The sequence below is a fragment of the Conger conger genome, chromosome 4 (genome assembly GCF_963514075.1).
Source record: "Conger conger chromosome 4, fConCon1.1, whole genome shotgun sequence".
Taxonomy (NCBI): domain Eukaryota; kingdom Metazoa; phylum Chordata; class Actinopteri; order Anguilliformes; family Congridae; genus Conger; species Conger conger.
In genome coordinates this window covers 30,276,063-30,292,219 of record NC_083763.1, presented here as the reverse complement: position 1 = coordinate 30,292,219, position 16,157 = coordinate 30,276,063, and the positions used below count along the sequence as shown (strand labels likewise).

The 16,157-nt window shown below is 44.9% G+C and overlaps 1 protein-coding gene across 1 annotated transcript in view; it reads right to left on the bottom strand.

Annotated features, from left to right (window-relative positions):
* The window catches only part of galnt11 (UDP-N-acetyl-alpha-D-galactosamine:polypeptide N-acetylgalactosaminyltransferase 11 (GalNAc-T11)), a 40,286-nt gene that overhangs the window by 16,102 nt on the left and 8,027 nt on the right, over positions 1 to 16,157 (bottom strand). The window contains exons 2-6 of the mRNA XM_061238313.1: positions 6,771 to 7,088; positions 4,464 to 4,587; positions 3,725 to 3,891; positions 3,069 to 3,194; positions 1,238 to 1,487 (exon numbers count right to left, since the gene is read on the bottom strand). Coding sequence (XP_061094297.1) covers positions 1,238 to 1,487; positions 3,069 to 3,194; positions 3,725 to 3,891; positions 4,464 to 4,587; positions 6,771 to 7,050 — 947 coding nt within the window. The 5' untranslated portion in view covers positions 7,051 to 7,088. The remainder of the gene's footprint in view (positions 1 to 1,237; positions 1,488 to 3,068; positions 3,195 to 3,724; positions 3,892 to 4,463; positions 4,588 to 6,770; positions 7,089 to 16,157) is intronic.

The following is a 16,157-nucleotide window of genomic DNA, read 5'->3' as shown; positions in this document are numbered from 1 at the left end:
TCGGTTTCCCCAGCGTAGGATTATTTGGCGTCCGCTATGAGAACACACTCCTCATCACGGAGGAATTTGATGGAAGTGTGCCTTTGTTGTTCCGATTTCATTCCAGTGGAAAGTATCACAGAGCTCACAGCAGATTTGGAACAGCTGTGGCAGCTGCAGCAGCAGGCAGAAGTCCACGGACGTCGACGAAGGTCCAAAAAAATGTTGGCTCCGACTCGTTAGCTTCGTCGCCTCCGCAACAGCTTGGACGTTTTTCGCCGGATGAGAAAGAGCATCCAAACGGCGAAACGGATGGCAGCGGGAACAACACCTACTGGCGGGAGTGTCACACCACCTTCGGCCCAAACTATTAGTGGTGGTGACAGCCAAGGACTAATTACGGTGATTACGAGGTATTGTGGCGCAAATTGAATTTCTGTTTGAACTGGATAAGATGGCTTCTTGAGACTAATTGCGTCTACAGTGCTTGTTGCTGCACCGGCTTATTTCCACTTTGCAGTGTAATCTTAGTGCCTGGCAAACAGCCTTGGTTAAAGGATGCCTTTGGCTGTGGTGTTATCGGACCAATTAATCTGCTCTGTCTGGCTTTGGGTAAAGAACAAAATGGGGGAGAAACACAGGAAGATATGCAGGGGAGAAGCTGGGCCTCATTCCAATCGCTTATTTTTCTCCTATTTTTTATTTTCCTTGCTCCTTTCTCTACTCCTAGTTCCACCCCATCAGGAGAGGCTAGAAAATGATGTGAAGACAGGGAAATGCAGAAAAGGTGAATTAGGCAAATGTAACGTCCTTGTTCCTTCAAAGTCGGTTTGAAGCCATGTCAGTTACAGACATGGCAGACACGAGGCAGATGAGGAGAGGTGGACCCACAGGTCGATCATTTATCACACTTTCCAGCTTCTTGCTCACAAAAACAAGTGATTGGAATGAGCCCTTTGAGTGATGCAAAAAAGTGGAGGATTTATACAGGAAGTAGGAAAGAGAGACAGGAAGTGGGGCAATTATATAGGAAGTGGGAAAGTGATACAGGAAGTTGGGGAGTTATGCCAGAAGTGGGAAATATATACAGGAAGTGGTGGAGTTATACAGGAAGAGGGAAAATGATACAGAAAGTGGGAAAGTGATGGAGGAAGTAGGAAAGTGAAGTGAAGAAGTGGTAAAGGAATAGTTGGACAGATGCAATAAGTGGGGCACTGACACAGGCAGTGGGGCGGTGCCCTGGCTGCCGTTCAGGTACCTGATTGGCGCGATGGCTCCGTCCGGGCTGTTCAGCTCAGACAAGGGCACAGGGTCCCACTTGAAGTGCAAGCCCCAGTTGAAACCTCCCCTGACGATGGGGGAGGGGCTGTAGACGAGCGTGTCGGCGCTGATGATGTCGATGACGGGGCACACCACTGTGTGTCGGTCCTCCTTGATTGGCGTTAGCAGCGGCTGAAGCCACACCTCGTTCACCTCGCAGTGGCTGTCCAAAAAGACCAGCACCTCCCCTGCCAGGGGAAACACCAATCAGAGGAGAGGACCACGGACAGGAGGGTCACTGCTGTCCAATCGCACCTCAGAGATAACCAGATCTGGGTCAAATACTTGGACTTGTCTGGTGTATTAGAACCTGCTACAATACTCTCAAAAAGTGCAAACCTTGCCTCCTGTTTGGCTCATTTTCACCAAGCAAGATCAAATCGAGCACAAGTATTTGAATCCAAAACAATGACATATTTGACCCAGGTCTGGTGATAACACCAATCACTGCTGCTTAAAGCTCCAGCAAAAGGCAAGGAGTGGGAACAGGGAGGTTCTCTAGGACCCAATCACAGCTCAGCACAGCTCGTGACTGCAGGCTGCCAGTGGACTGTTAAATTCAGTTCCTAATATATTCTGCACACCTCCTGGGACAACTTGAGTGGAAGGCTGCTGTTAAGAGCTACAGGGTTGCATTATGGTAATTGCTTGTATTTAAACAAATGATCTGCATTTTCCACTCTATGTGCGTACACACTCTGTGATTCAGCAGTGCCACTACTGTAGAAATATTCTAAACTATTTTGTGTGGGGGGAAAAAACGACATAAATACAGCCTTTCAATGTTCGGTTACAATGAGTTTGCCAACCCTCAATAATGCAGTCGTTTCAGAAACAGAAATAGCTATACCAGGGGTGCCCAATCATGCTGGGCTGAGAGTATGGAGGTTTTCATTCCAACCTATCACTATCATCTGCTGATTTCATTAATTAGTTCCCTCCACTCTGGCTGAAGGTGTGTTAATTGCTGAAATCAGCAGATGATAGTGATCGGTCGGAATGAAAACCTGCATACTCTCAGCGCTCCTTGGCACATAATGGGGCATCCCGGAGCTACACCACGGCTGCTCAACCTCGCTCCTGGAGAGCTACTCTTCCTGTAGGGTTTCACTTCCATCCTAATTCGCCACATCCGATTCTACTAATCAGCAGCTAAGTTCAATGACGTCTCTAGCTGCAGAATGAGGTGTGCCATCTCTGCTATGAAGGTTCGAACTGACATTTTGAAAAAGAAAATAAAGAGTTGTCCTCATAAATATGTTGTTTATAGGGTACTAAATACATGTGTGAAGTTTTATACAAAAATACTGTTTAAAAGAATGAAAAAATCTGAAAACTTCCAGAACCTTCAAATTTTCAGCTTACGCTTTGTTATGGTTGGAGTGAAAACCTACGGGATGGTAGATCTCCAGGAACAGGGTTGGGTGGCCCTGAGCTAAACGATCTAACCATGAACCGTGCCAAGATGAAGAGGCATCTGCAGTGAAAGCAGAGGGCTCCTGTTATGCCCTGATATGTCCCCTGATATGTCTCATGCTCTGCTGTGTTCTCTTTCTCCCAATAGGGCGATTGCTGGCAGTAGAAAGCCTGAGGGTATAGCTTCTAAGAAGTCTGACCGGACACACTGGGGACTCTCTCTTGCTTTGCTGGCCTTCAGCACCCTAGTTCCCATTCCTTTTACCACTTTCCCTGTGTCTCCCCATATAGTTTTAAATAAATGTGATGAATTTGTTTTTTAACCATTTTTGGAGAGTGATCCCGAGGCTCACCTGTGGCGTGGGAAGCTCCAATCACCCTCCCCCGGATCAGGCCCTCACGTTTCCCGTTCCGGACCAGTCTGACCTTCCCGGGGAGGTTCTGCCGGATGTAGGCATCCAGATCTTCCTTCAGGTCGGCTGTGAGGATGGAGAAAAAAAGACGGCCTTCATCCCACACGCACGCTCGTCCGCGGGACTGGGGGTGGCTGAAGTGCCATCGGAAAGTCTGGCTAATAGCTAATGTAGGTCAAGTGCAGAAAAACACACACCCGCTAGCGCGCATATAAAGAGAGACACACGCTAACACACCAGCACAGACAGAGAAAAACACAGACGCATGCATGCACGCACATACAGTGCACAGACACAGACATGCATAGACCAATGTGCACACACGTGTGCTCACACTCTCAAGCATGCACACATACAAGCAAATCACACAAACAAGCATGCGTGCGTACACACACACACACACACACACACACACACACACACACAAGCAATCACACAAACAAGCATGTGTACACACACGCGCACACAGAAAAACACAGCGTGGCTTAGCAGCACTCAATCAGTCATTATGTCTTCCCCTGCTCCACTCCGCTGAACAGAGCAGTCGTACGTGCCCTGTTTTTTTGTTTTTTTAAACAAAGGGAAAAGAAGCTTGCCCAGCTCGCTGTTGTCGTCCACCAGGATAATCTCGTGCAGCAGGAAGGCGGGCGTGCGGTCGAGGACGCTGTGCACCGTCCTCAGCAGGGCGGAGAAGGCCTCATTGAAGAAGCAGATCACCACACTGGCCGAGGGTAGAGCCATGGGGTACGCCTTGTCCTTACACCTGCAGGAAGACACCGTAATCAGTGCCCTACAACTCCATTGCTTTCAATTATGAGTAGTAATCCTTACATCAGCTTTAGAAATGTCCTGTTAACAACATACTAATCACATACTGTATTTTTCATCTTATTAAAAGGGATTATTTAAAACAGAAGAAGGTAGTTTCAGTCCATAATAATGAGGCAAGTACACCTTCAACTAAAAAGAAGAAAAACCAGCACTCAGGCAGGGTAATTTATAATGTATCATAGCCTACATCTGATATTAATAGCTTGTTTGATGATGGAGCATCACCCTTATTCGCTTGACTAAAATAGCCTTCTGCTTGAACGGATCGTGAAATGTGTGGATGCTGTGGATAGGGGTCATTCCCGAAGCATTAATTATCGTAACACTGGTGAGAGGCAGCACCAAATTCTCCACCAGGGACTATGATATGAGGAACCAACAGACTTGGCCCGTCCCACCATTGCCTCGTCCAAGTAACTGGGATGTACATCAATGAGCGCATCACTTCCTGTGGGGGTGCTGCAAATAGACTGGGCCGGGAGGGGGGGGGGGGCATACACTCACTTTTCATTTCTAGTGTCAGGCAGGTCTCTATGGTATCCCAGACGGTTGCTTATGAGCACGTTGAAAGCATGCTTGTGGTAACCCATGTCTCGAATCTCCTGGTCCTGCTCGTTAAAGATCATTCCTGATGAAACAAAGCCACATAAAAATGTAAATTGTGAGCAATTTTTTAAAACAAAGGATGGCATCAAACTTTTAACTGCTCTGCAATGGGTGCCAACAGATCTGATATGCGGTTAAGTCCATGTCAATTCAACACACTTTTGGACCGCCTCATCACAGATTTGAAAGAAGTGGCATGCTGATTTGGCCACATAAGAAATTCCTGGAACTGAAATTACACTTGTCTCGGATTGTTAAATTGGGAGATAACACATTTTGCACTAATTAGCCTGACTCCGTGACTTTGACTTCATTCATCTCAATTACTGTCGGTCGTAAAGAAATGGTTCTTATCACTTCACCAGCTCGATCTTTCACATATATATTCTGTTCATCTCTAAAACGAAAAGTAACAGAGTTATCAGTGACTGTTATCTTGAAATCTTATTTTCAAAAAAATCTTACTAAAAAAACTATGATTATAATCACTGATAACTGTTACCTTTCGTTGTGGAGGTGAACATACTATACATGTGAAAGATTGAGAAGGTAAAGACCAATAAAGTGATACAAGAACCATTTCTCTGCAACCTACAGTAATGGAGATAGGGCAAGTCAGTCATGGAGTCACTAATTAGTGTGAACTTTGTTAGCCCATATCTCCCAGATTAACAACCCGAGACAAGTGTAATTTCAGATCCCAGGGTTTTCTAATAGGCCAAATCAGCATGGCAAATCTCATTAAAATCCATGGCTATGCATTGAATTGACATTAAAATGTCGATTAAATGTCAAATCATGTGACATCACAGGTGTGGATGAGGCAGACCGGCATCATCTCGGTGACAGAACAAGCCTACTTCTGTAGAACTACGGAATAGCATACGGCGCTACCATACAGAAGATTTAATTTCAATAAAAAAAATATATGGTTCCACTATTTCAAAACAGGACTTTATTGCGAGTTTTATTATACACCGTACGGTAAAGCATGCAATATTCAGCTGAGGTGCAGTTACTCAAGGTTACACGCTGGAGGCATGCTACCTCCTTCTGCCGCATTCATCTCCTTGGGGGAAGAATGGAAACATCTCAGAACGCCGTACGAAGCTCCGCGCTCCATATTTTAATAACCCGTTACCCCTTGTGGTACAAACTATTCTGATGGATTTTTATCAAAGCCGTGCTGCTGGAATATCACAGCCCATTCCAGGCGTTGCCTTGAATTAAAAAGAGCCTTATTCTCCTTTATGAGAGCAATAAATACTGACAGTAATTACATTCAGCCAAAGAAACTAACATAAATCTAAAGGACTTTCGCTATCTGGAGCCAGTGGGCCTAGTAACGCTTCGCTGAGAACCAGCAGGAGCAGATCTAAGTGTTCCCATGAATAAGACCATGAAAGCACATGGGTGCCTGAGCAGAACGGATCTCAAAACAGTTCTGTTGGGGCGACATTGGCTCATGAGGTAAGAGCAGTCGTCTGGCATTCAGAGGCTTGCTGGTCTGATCCCGCCCTGGGTGTGTCGAAGTGTCCCTGAGCAAGACACCTAACCCCAAAATGCTCCTGATGAGCTGGCTTGTGCTTTTCATGGCAGCCAATCGCCGTCGGTGTGTGAGTTTGTGTGTGAATGGGTGAATGAGAAGCATCAATTTTACAGCGCTTTGGATGAAGGCGCAATATAAATGCAGACATTTACCATTTCTAATCCAGAAACTTAAACTAGTTTTAGCCAAGCAAGGTTAAAGGTTAAAGCACCGTGGAATAACTCCTGGAATGAGCGACCTCAAGTTGAATTAACTCCTGGACCGGTGTGCAATGAGCAACCTCAAGTCAAATTAACTTGGGGCAGCCTGTAGCGTAGTGGTTAAGGTAAATGACTGGGACTGCAAGGTGGTTCTAATCCCGGTGTAGCCACAATAAGATCCGCACAGCCGTTGGGCCCTTGAGCAAGGCCCTTAACCCTGAATCGCTCCAGGGGAGGATTGTCTCCAGCTTAGTCTAATCAACTGTACCTCGCTCTGGATAAGAGCGTCTGCCAAATGCCAATAATGTAATGTAACTCCTGGAAGGAACAACCTCAAGTCAAATTAACTCCTGGACCGGGGTGTAATGAGCGACCTGAAATGGAAGAACGTCCAGCCCAAAGCGGAACACGACGGTGGCTCTGTGTCAGATGTCAGGGGCTGGCAGGGGAGCGTACCCATCTCTGGGGAGAGGTCGGCGGCCTTCCTGCCCGGTACGGGCCCTTTGCGGGGCAGCTCCCTGGGCGGGTCCTGGGGCGGGGGCGGGGGCCCCGGGCCCCTGGTGAAGCGCGGCTGGAAACGGTGCTGATGGCTGAAGGGCTGGCCCCCCGGGACGGGCACATATTTGAAGGGCGGACTCTCCTGGCTGAGCGTGAAGTACAGGAAGAGCAGGAGGGTCCAGGTCACCGACGTGAAGAGACACCCATAGCAGAAGTAGCGCAGAGTGACGCTGCCCATGGTAAGCCTAGCATCGCCACCGTTCCATTCCCAAGCCCCTACGGAGACACACGGGAGGAACAACACTCATAACTTCACTTTTTCTTTCACGCAAGACAATAAAAAAAAAAAACATCAAACATGCACATATAGGGATTCATTACATGCCAAGCTTTCCTCTTCAGATAAATATTTGATGTTATTTTTTCAAATTTGCTACCTTTCATAAGCAATATTTTTAAATTTAAAAAAGTACAAAAAATACGATCAAATATACACATCTAGGGATTCACTGTACTGCTTTCCGCTTCAGATGTTTATCTGCTAAAATATATTTGATCTTATTTTTTTCCCCCAATTTGCCACCTTTAATCAGCAAGCTTTAAAAAAGTCAAGTTGTTATTTTTTTACTTTGGCTAGCTTTAATCAGTCAGTAACTTTTTAAAGCCAAATTAAAAATTGCAATCAAATATACACATCAAGGGGTTCATTATAGAACTTCCTCTTCAAATGTTTCTCTGTTTATATGTTTTTTCCCCCAACAAGTTGGTTTGTGCATCACCCTACATGTTTTCATCAAATTAAAACCAGGCTCAGCACGGAGAAGCCATAGTGTAAACAAACATCATAATCGGAAGTTTTTAAAGCTCAGTTTTTCAAGCGCCTTCGGGACAAATCTGCCCCGGCCCGAAAACGCTCATCTCTTCATCCACGCCCAACGTCAGTCTGCAGCTCTTCGGAAAAGAGGGAAGCCTTGGAATGTTTGTTTGGATGCGGATACCAAGCGCATGTTGGCCAGCTCTCTCTGAGCCAACAGCACGGCACAAATAAAGAAATCTATCTGGCCTTCGCGGTCTGAAAGCTCAAATCATCACATGGATTGAAGTATCAAATTTTACAAAAATGAGACGAAAACATACGCCTAAATCTTGCCCTCGAGGTATAGCCTACTGAGCATTACGTTGGTAGGGCAGTCACAGGATTCTCAGAGATTACGGGTGCGGGTGTTAGACTGTTGTCGTATAGGCTATATATTTTTACGGAATACAGCGAATTGTGGAAGGGCTCGTATTTTATCCGACTTCAGTCAAATAAACAAAGTCATTTCAGGGAGAAAAACATCTGCGCCAACTGACAGATAAATCTCAGACTCGGCCGAGTGGCGGTTTAATGAGTTTGACGTGAACGGTTCATTTAATTTCGCATCTCTTCCGCATTTTGGGAGTAGCCTAATTGACGCGCGATAAAAATAGAGATTCTACTCCGTTGTCATTGTCTGTCTCATTAGTGTGGGTCAAAGCAAAAACAAAAAAGGAAAGTAAGCAGATGATGAATGAAGGAAGCAAAAGGAGGGGGGGGGGGGGTTGGGGGGGGGGGGGTATATTCAGTCAGAGCTTGAACACACGAAGATCCCTCTTCTAAATCCTGCACCAAAGCACAGCAGTCCAACAGTGACGCCTTCGCTTAGCGCTAACACTAAAAGGCTTTCACAAAGCCCCAGGAGCTCAAAGGCACCAGACACGCAGCAGCACGACGGATCACCCAGCTGAGCACCCAGCTGAGCTCCAACACTTTCAGTGCCCACCTCCCAGACCACCCACATCTCCCACGAATTACAATAAGAGGAACATAAAAGATGTCACACCGCCAGGCACGCTGAAGCTTCCGTGCAAACGGGCCAATAAAGTCATTCATGTCACTGAACTACTTCTGCTTTGAACCTTTGTGCGTCATAAACCAGGTTTGGTTTTTTTTTTTTACTCATCAGTCCATCTATGCCCCCTCCAATACAAATAGGACTATCTGAGCATAAGATGGCAGAGAAATGTTTACCAACCGCACAGTTAAGAGGACAAAGGCCTTTGCGATTCAGAAATAGTGGGTAAACCATTAACGTGACACCAACTAAAACCATTTTTAAAAGACAGGCTGTGTGTCATGCAAAGGAAGAGAAATTGTGCCTGTAATGTGTAAAAAAAAAAAAAAAAAAAAAGAAGAAGCCAGCTGACTGATAGACTCCACTTCTCAGCATGGGTCTCTGCATAACACAAGTAATTTAACTGATTTAGAACCGTAGGCTATTTGTACTTCCACATTTTACAATATTTCAGTACTACCCAAGGTTTCAATCATTACGATTAAAGTGCCTACATCCCATACATTTTACAAATGTGAAATATGGCAATATCAGTTCTTACCTTTTTTAAAAGCTTTCTGGTAAAGCGCACAGTACTACTGAATGCAGTCGGCCTTCAATTGTTGTGGAAATAATTTAACCGATTTTGCGCCCGTGTCTCTTCAAAAGAAAAAAGCGCTAATCTAATTTCCACACATGTTTTCGAGTGGACAAAAACAGGTCGGGCGGGAAGCGGGCCGAGACGAGTAATTATCCACTCATTAAAAGTCCACTCCAGGTCCAAAATAGAACAAGCTGTGGAGACAGACCTGCACAGTCAGCTCTTTCCTTTAATGAATGCAGAGCCTTTCACGGATTACGCTTTCGCCAACGCACTCGTTGGTAAATTAAAAAAGCTTGATAACGCAGGAGAGGAGAAAATAAAGGAAGGTCTTATCTTGGCTGCAGTGAATCTGTTGATGAAGCGCCAAATGCCACTACACGGTAGACAAGCTGGGAGTGGTTTCACCGGGGAAGGGTCAGTCGATCTCTGTAAATAGGCCAGGCTAATCCTGGGGGCAGTTATTTATTTATTTTTATGCAAGAGGCCTTCTTTTTTCAAACATTCCTCATGGAACTAACTTCTTTGACCACTGGCCACAGCGCCTGCTGCATCCCAAATTCCACCACCCAAATTCACCGTTTATATATATTCAACTAGACAAAGAACAGAACAGGACCTCCAAGTGATGGGTGGTAACTTGCCAAAGTGGCTGGTTGAGTTGACAAACTTATCAGCCACAGATAAAAATTGACAAGCATTTGGCGGTTGGCTGGTGTCAATCGCCTACCCCTGGCCGCAAGCCCGTCATATCCCTCCAACGTCCTCCGTAAATCCAGGAGAGCGCATACGGACAGGCACGGTTGCATCTCTACAACCGCGGTCGAAGCAGCTGGCCCAGTCGGTATTTAGGCACCCACTCAGCCAGAAGAACCGCAACTGTAGTCCACCATTACTGAGGCTACCAAAATAAACTTGGTTTCAAAACTTGTGTCAGTGCGCAATAGTCATGCACCAAGCAGGCCAAATACAGCTACAGAGAAGCCTGTGGTCACCTTTGTACACTGGTCACCAGCATGATGACCATTTTTCATTCCTGACAGGTTTTGCTGTATTATTGCTATTTTTGACCACATGGATATTTCACCAGTAAAATAAATGAACAGAGATACATTTGGCAGGGCATTACAAATGACATGTATGTACTATGGTTTCCATCACACTTCTGAAACCAATCCCTGTAAATCATTTAAATCATAACTCATTGTTAAGCATCATCAGACACTGATGAGGAAATACTGGACTCAGAAATTCTCTAATGGCACACCTAGCACACGCAATCATACACATTGTTCATGTCCGGATATACAGGTTTGCCTCTTGCAATGTAGATATGTTTGAGAAGTGTTCTGTGGAGAGTAGTCCCTGACATAATCGGTCAAAAGAAGGCACCTCAGAATGGGACAGCACTTGATGCCTTCCTGCCTTCGAATACTGCCTAAAAAGGGAGAATTTGGGGCGATTGAGACACAACCTAGATATTGAATGCTTTATTATATTTGCACTAAGGGAGCCATTGAATACACCTGTCTAATCAGAAACAGCTGAGAAGCCAACTGTCAAATCACTATGGTTCCCTAAGATGGGTGCACTATGTATAAAAAGGGATGTAATTGCTAAAGGATCACCCGATATTAGTGCAAATACCCTCAAATTAAAGGTGACAGTCTGCACTTTAATCTGATATTCATTGTTTCAATGCGCCGGAGCACAGAGCCAAAAGAACAAGGCAGTATCATGCGGCTGTCAGTATGTTGCGCAGATGCAGAATTGCAGTACCAAAGCAGTGGGACACAGAGTGTCGTCACACTGGCCAGAGGAGGGCGAGCAGACAGCAATTCAGGAAGGTCAGGGAAGGAGAGTTTGACCTCCGGTCCCCCACGGTACCTCTCCAGGCGCAACTCGCATCCACTCTGCAAAACGCTTTCACAAATCAAAAGCTTCTGGAAACTTCCACTGACAGTACAAGGACACGAGCTTGCCGTCTGCACGCTTTGCTCTCCTCCGCTCAAAATGCAAAAAACTGATTTTGCTTGTGAGCTACAATACGCCACATATGCACACGATGTCACAAGATTAGACAATGTCATAATATATATTATTTAATATATCTGCATAAACAAATCACACAAGTCAGCAATACTTTATTTTCCCAGCCTATTACCGCAAAATCCATGCAGAAATGGTTCCGTGACAACAAAATGTATCTCAGGCACCAGACCTCAATCCAATCAAAAACCTGTGGGCTGAACTGAAGAGTAGATAAGGGCAAGCCAAAGTATGTGAAGGATCTTGCAAAGATCTGCATAGAGGAATGCGGATATCTCCAAATGTGTTTCTTAAGCTTGTCAAGCATTACAGGAAAAGACTCTGTTATCACTGCCAGAGGTGGATGCACCAAGTAACCCTACTAAACCAGGGGTGGCAATAATTATGGAACCTTGATTTTGGTGAAACCTCTTTTTTCATAAAATTCATATTAACAGTATTTTTCAGATGTTGACACTCAGTTAAAAAAATAAATAAAAAATAAATAAAGTATTTTTTGTGCACTGCCAGTCAGGGATACCAATAATTCTGGAGCCCACTGTACGAGCAAGCCCGCAACAGTTTTTACATTTTGCTACTCCTGCAAACTGAGCATTTGCGCTGGCAGTTTGTAACAAAAACCTCCAAGACTCCCCTGGAGACAGTGCTGACAGTCTCCTGACAAACGAACCCCACTGAAGCGAGTCTAAAGCTGGAACTGGAAAAAAAAAAAGAAGAAGAAAAAAGCAGAGTGAAAGTGACAGCGGACTCCCCGTTTTTTTTTCCGGGGGAATTAGACGCGGTAACAAGAGCCGATGCTGCATCTTTCTGACCCGCAGTGTGGGCCGCTGAGCTCCTAAACGGGAGAGCCATATCTCGCCGAGAGACTTTGCGTCGTTTAAAATAAACCTTTGCCGGTACCTGCCCGCTTCACCAGTGGCTCTGTGGGACTGCGGCGTGTCTGTGGTCCGTGTACGGTGGAAATCGAGGCCTCTGTGGCAACAGAGCGACCGTAAATGCATCGTGTTACGTCCTTATTTTTGTCTCCTGGGCCACTCGTTAGCATCGCGGCGACATGCTAACCTGAATTTGGGTCGTATCCTGGCTGTGCTGGTGCCAACTGCAAAACTGGTCCAGACATGAAACTACCAAAAGGCCACCCAGGGAGCAGGGCCAGGGGACTGAAGCCTAATTTATACTGATTTATACTATAATCTGTGCAGCCTGTAGCATAGTGGTTAAGGTACATGACTGGGACACGTGCCGAGGACGCTCCCTCCAAGGTCGGTGGTTCGATCCCCAGTCTAGCCACAATAAGATCCGCACAGCCACTGGGCCCTTGAGCAAGGCCCTTAACCCTGCACTGCTCCAGAGGAGGATTGTTTCCTGCTTAGTTTAATCAACTGTACGTCGCTCTGGATAAGAGCATTTGCCAAATGGCAATAATGTGATGTAATGTAATGTAATGAATCTACGCAGAGGCTACAATGTAGTTACATTTCTGGGGAGGTGCGTGGGAACGCGGCTACGCGTAGGCTACGCGCAGGCTACGCCGTAGCCTCTGCATAGATTCGATGCTGAAGTATAAATCAGGCTTAACAGTGCTCAGCAGGGCTACCCAGTACCCAACACCAAAGCTCCCCACCACAAACTTAAAACGCCTAGCTATGTCACTGTGGGCCATATTTCCGGCCGACTTCTTCCGTGTTGCGAGCTGGCCTGCTGTTCATTTCGCATTTTCCAGACGATCCAGATGCCTCTGAATCTCCCAATGTGGGAGGTGAGTCGCTGGTCGGGGTGTCAGTTATGATTGAGCAGCTCACTGACAGCTTTTCACTTATTGCAACCAGTCCCCATTTCACTCTTTTTCCACACTCAACCCACGTCTAAGGTATAAGATTCAGCAATGAACAGTTTTTGTGGATAGTATGCTGTTCAGTTTGTTTGATATAGATCCCACAAGCAGGAAAATGCATCAGTTACACTATATTTATCGTTCAGTTTTTTTTCTTCTTTATAATTTGAATTCCTGTATTTATTTCTCATTGTAGACTGTGGTACAGTGGGTTGTTCTTTTCCTTACACCCATCTGCAATGAGAAGAATGGTATAATCCAACTTAAAATCTTTGCATTTTCATTATGTGAAATGCAGTCTAAATGATAGCTGCAGTTAGACTGCATTTGTAAACTTTGACAATTAATCCAACATTTTCCAACAATTTCTCTCTTGGCATAATAAGTAATATGTAGTAAATGCAATACCAATGTTTACACCTTCCATGATGTGGTTACTACCAACATCACTGAGCAGTTTATCTTGCAGTTAGGAGAACTAAACTACAGTTCCAGTGTTTATGCCAGTACTGTATATGCAAGCTGCATTCAATATGCGTCATCCGGTTCAAATATCAAAGAGACCAATGAACAACAAATGTGTTGTTATTTTTTGTCTGGACGTCCGGCTACAGGGATAGTTAACCTGAAAATCAAGTTAAAGTATTTGGGTCCAGTTCAAGTTCAAATATTCAAGGAGAAAGTGGCATACGCACCCGTTTTCCACTCGCTCAGTTCAGTTTAGCAAGCCATATCATTCGCAACAATTATTGATTTAATTGTACGTTATTTTTTTATTTTGTTTTGAGCAACACTTCGTCCCGAGTCATTAACTGCTGCGAACGGCTTGGCAGCCTGTGTTATGATCTTCCCTGCGTTTTATTTTGTCTAGTAAAACTTGAAATACCTGAAAAATGTTCCAGTGCTTTTTAGTTATAGAATAGTCCGTTTAAAGTATTGAGGTACATGGGAATTAAAACTAGCCCATAATAAACGTTTAGGCAATGTTTTATTTAAATTCTGACAGAAGAAAATACATTGGATGGATTTTCAAAGGGTTTTGTCTTATTTGTGAGATCTGTTAGAAGACCATTTTTGTAAAATAATTTAAAAAAATAAAAAATCAGTGCAAGTCTGTACCTGCAGCAAAATAACTGTAGAGGTTAAAAATAGTCCACGGAAATTGCAATGTGGTTTACTCGCTCGCTGGTAGCTGGCTACATCCACAGGTGTGTCCACTTGTTAGCCTACACATTCGTTCCATTAATCCACTTGAGAGTCCGTTGTAAAAAAAAAAAAATGAACATAATCCTTTTATTGAAGTTCCAAGGCAACAAAAAAGGTAATAATCCACTGAATTACAAGAACAAATAATAGAATGTGACCGCGAATGCGGTAAGAAAACCGTTTTCTTCCACAGATTCTTTTTAATCTAACCGCGCTCACTAGAAACCTAAGAACATGTGCCTCACGTAATAAGACACCCGGAAGTTGCCTAGTTCCCTTTCTTAAAGCTACAGTACTCAATTACTAACGCTAATGTATACAGGAAAATAATGCATTTACTAAATAATCTACAAACTATTGCATGAATTTACCTATTATTTTGCTTCAATCACCATTAATCTTAACAATTTTAATATCAAATTAACTGTTTAATCAAAACGAACTGTATAGTCAATATGAACTGTAATCAATATAAATTATGTTTACAATTGTTCATAGCCGTGTTATGGCCTCTACAATAACTTTTGGTTTTTGGGAGAAACATTGCCTTATCTTCCATTGTGTTCGTTGAGACTATGGAACCACTCCAAACAGCACAATGTGCATGGATCTTAAGGGCAATGAAAAGAGTTAATTGTATTGTATATGAATGAATCAAGGTGCACCAACCCATTTTCCACCTGCCCATGCATGCACCACAAATCAACTTCTCACGGTACATTGGCACGGTCACCTGGTGAGGTATGTGGCATACTGGGTGCGCCCCCGCTTGACTTAGCAAGAAAATGGCAAGATTCAGTAGCCACGCCCAGTACACCATAGACCCCGCCAGCTGACTGCACCAATGCATTACATCACATTATAACCCGCCGTGAGAAGTTTATTCCGAAAAACATGGCCCCATGAGTCACTCTAGCACTGCCACATCATTGGGCTGGTTGGCTTGAACATAATCGCTAAAAATGTCCTGACCTGAACTGAGCAATAGCGCAACCCCCTTAAACTCAATTCAACCACCCTCCGCTCCCCTCCACGTCAAAACAAAAATAAATGGGTACGATTAACCAAACATAACGGCTGGGGACACCACTGCACCACCTGCAGTATCATTTACACAAAATGGCGTCTTGCCTGGCCTCTCTCCGGGAGGCGTTCCATTGAATAACTCCTATGTGGATATATTCCATAGCGCAGAGGGTCTGGCGTCACGCGCCACGGCCGGTGTGCTGAGCCTCGGGACCAGGTCACGGAAGCAACCGCCGGCCTTAAAGTCACCGGGTGCGTCAGAGAGCAACAATATAGAGAGGTCCACCCGAGTGGCTAATTTGTTCTGCACATAAATCTGCTTATGCAGACCTGGGGACATTTTATTGATTTAATTATTTTACAATGGGTCTCTATGGGAAAGTTTCTTCATGTTACTCCCTACTTTGGATAGTGTAGATAGTTTACTTGGGTTAACGCATACAAGAAGGCGATTTATCTCGCAGCTGTTCACCATCTTACACGCACAGCGTCTTTAAATTGAAAGTTCTCTCTGGCTTTTCTCAGAGAGGAACGGTAGACTTGCATAATTACGCGTGCAAATTTCCCGGCTTCCCGTACAGGCTAGGATAAAGCGGAAAAGGAGCTGATAGAGGGCAGTCTGAACTCTAAGCTCTTTCGCAAGGCGTTCTGAAAACCCGCCGCAGTCTGGGTCGGGCGCCCACGGCGACCGTCGAGCCCGTCCGCGGACGGCTCCAGACGGCCTTATCGATCCGTACCTGCTGTGGGCTTCCAGGGCCTCAGCCTCTCCGCGCCGG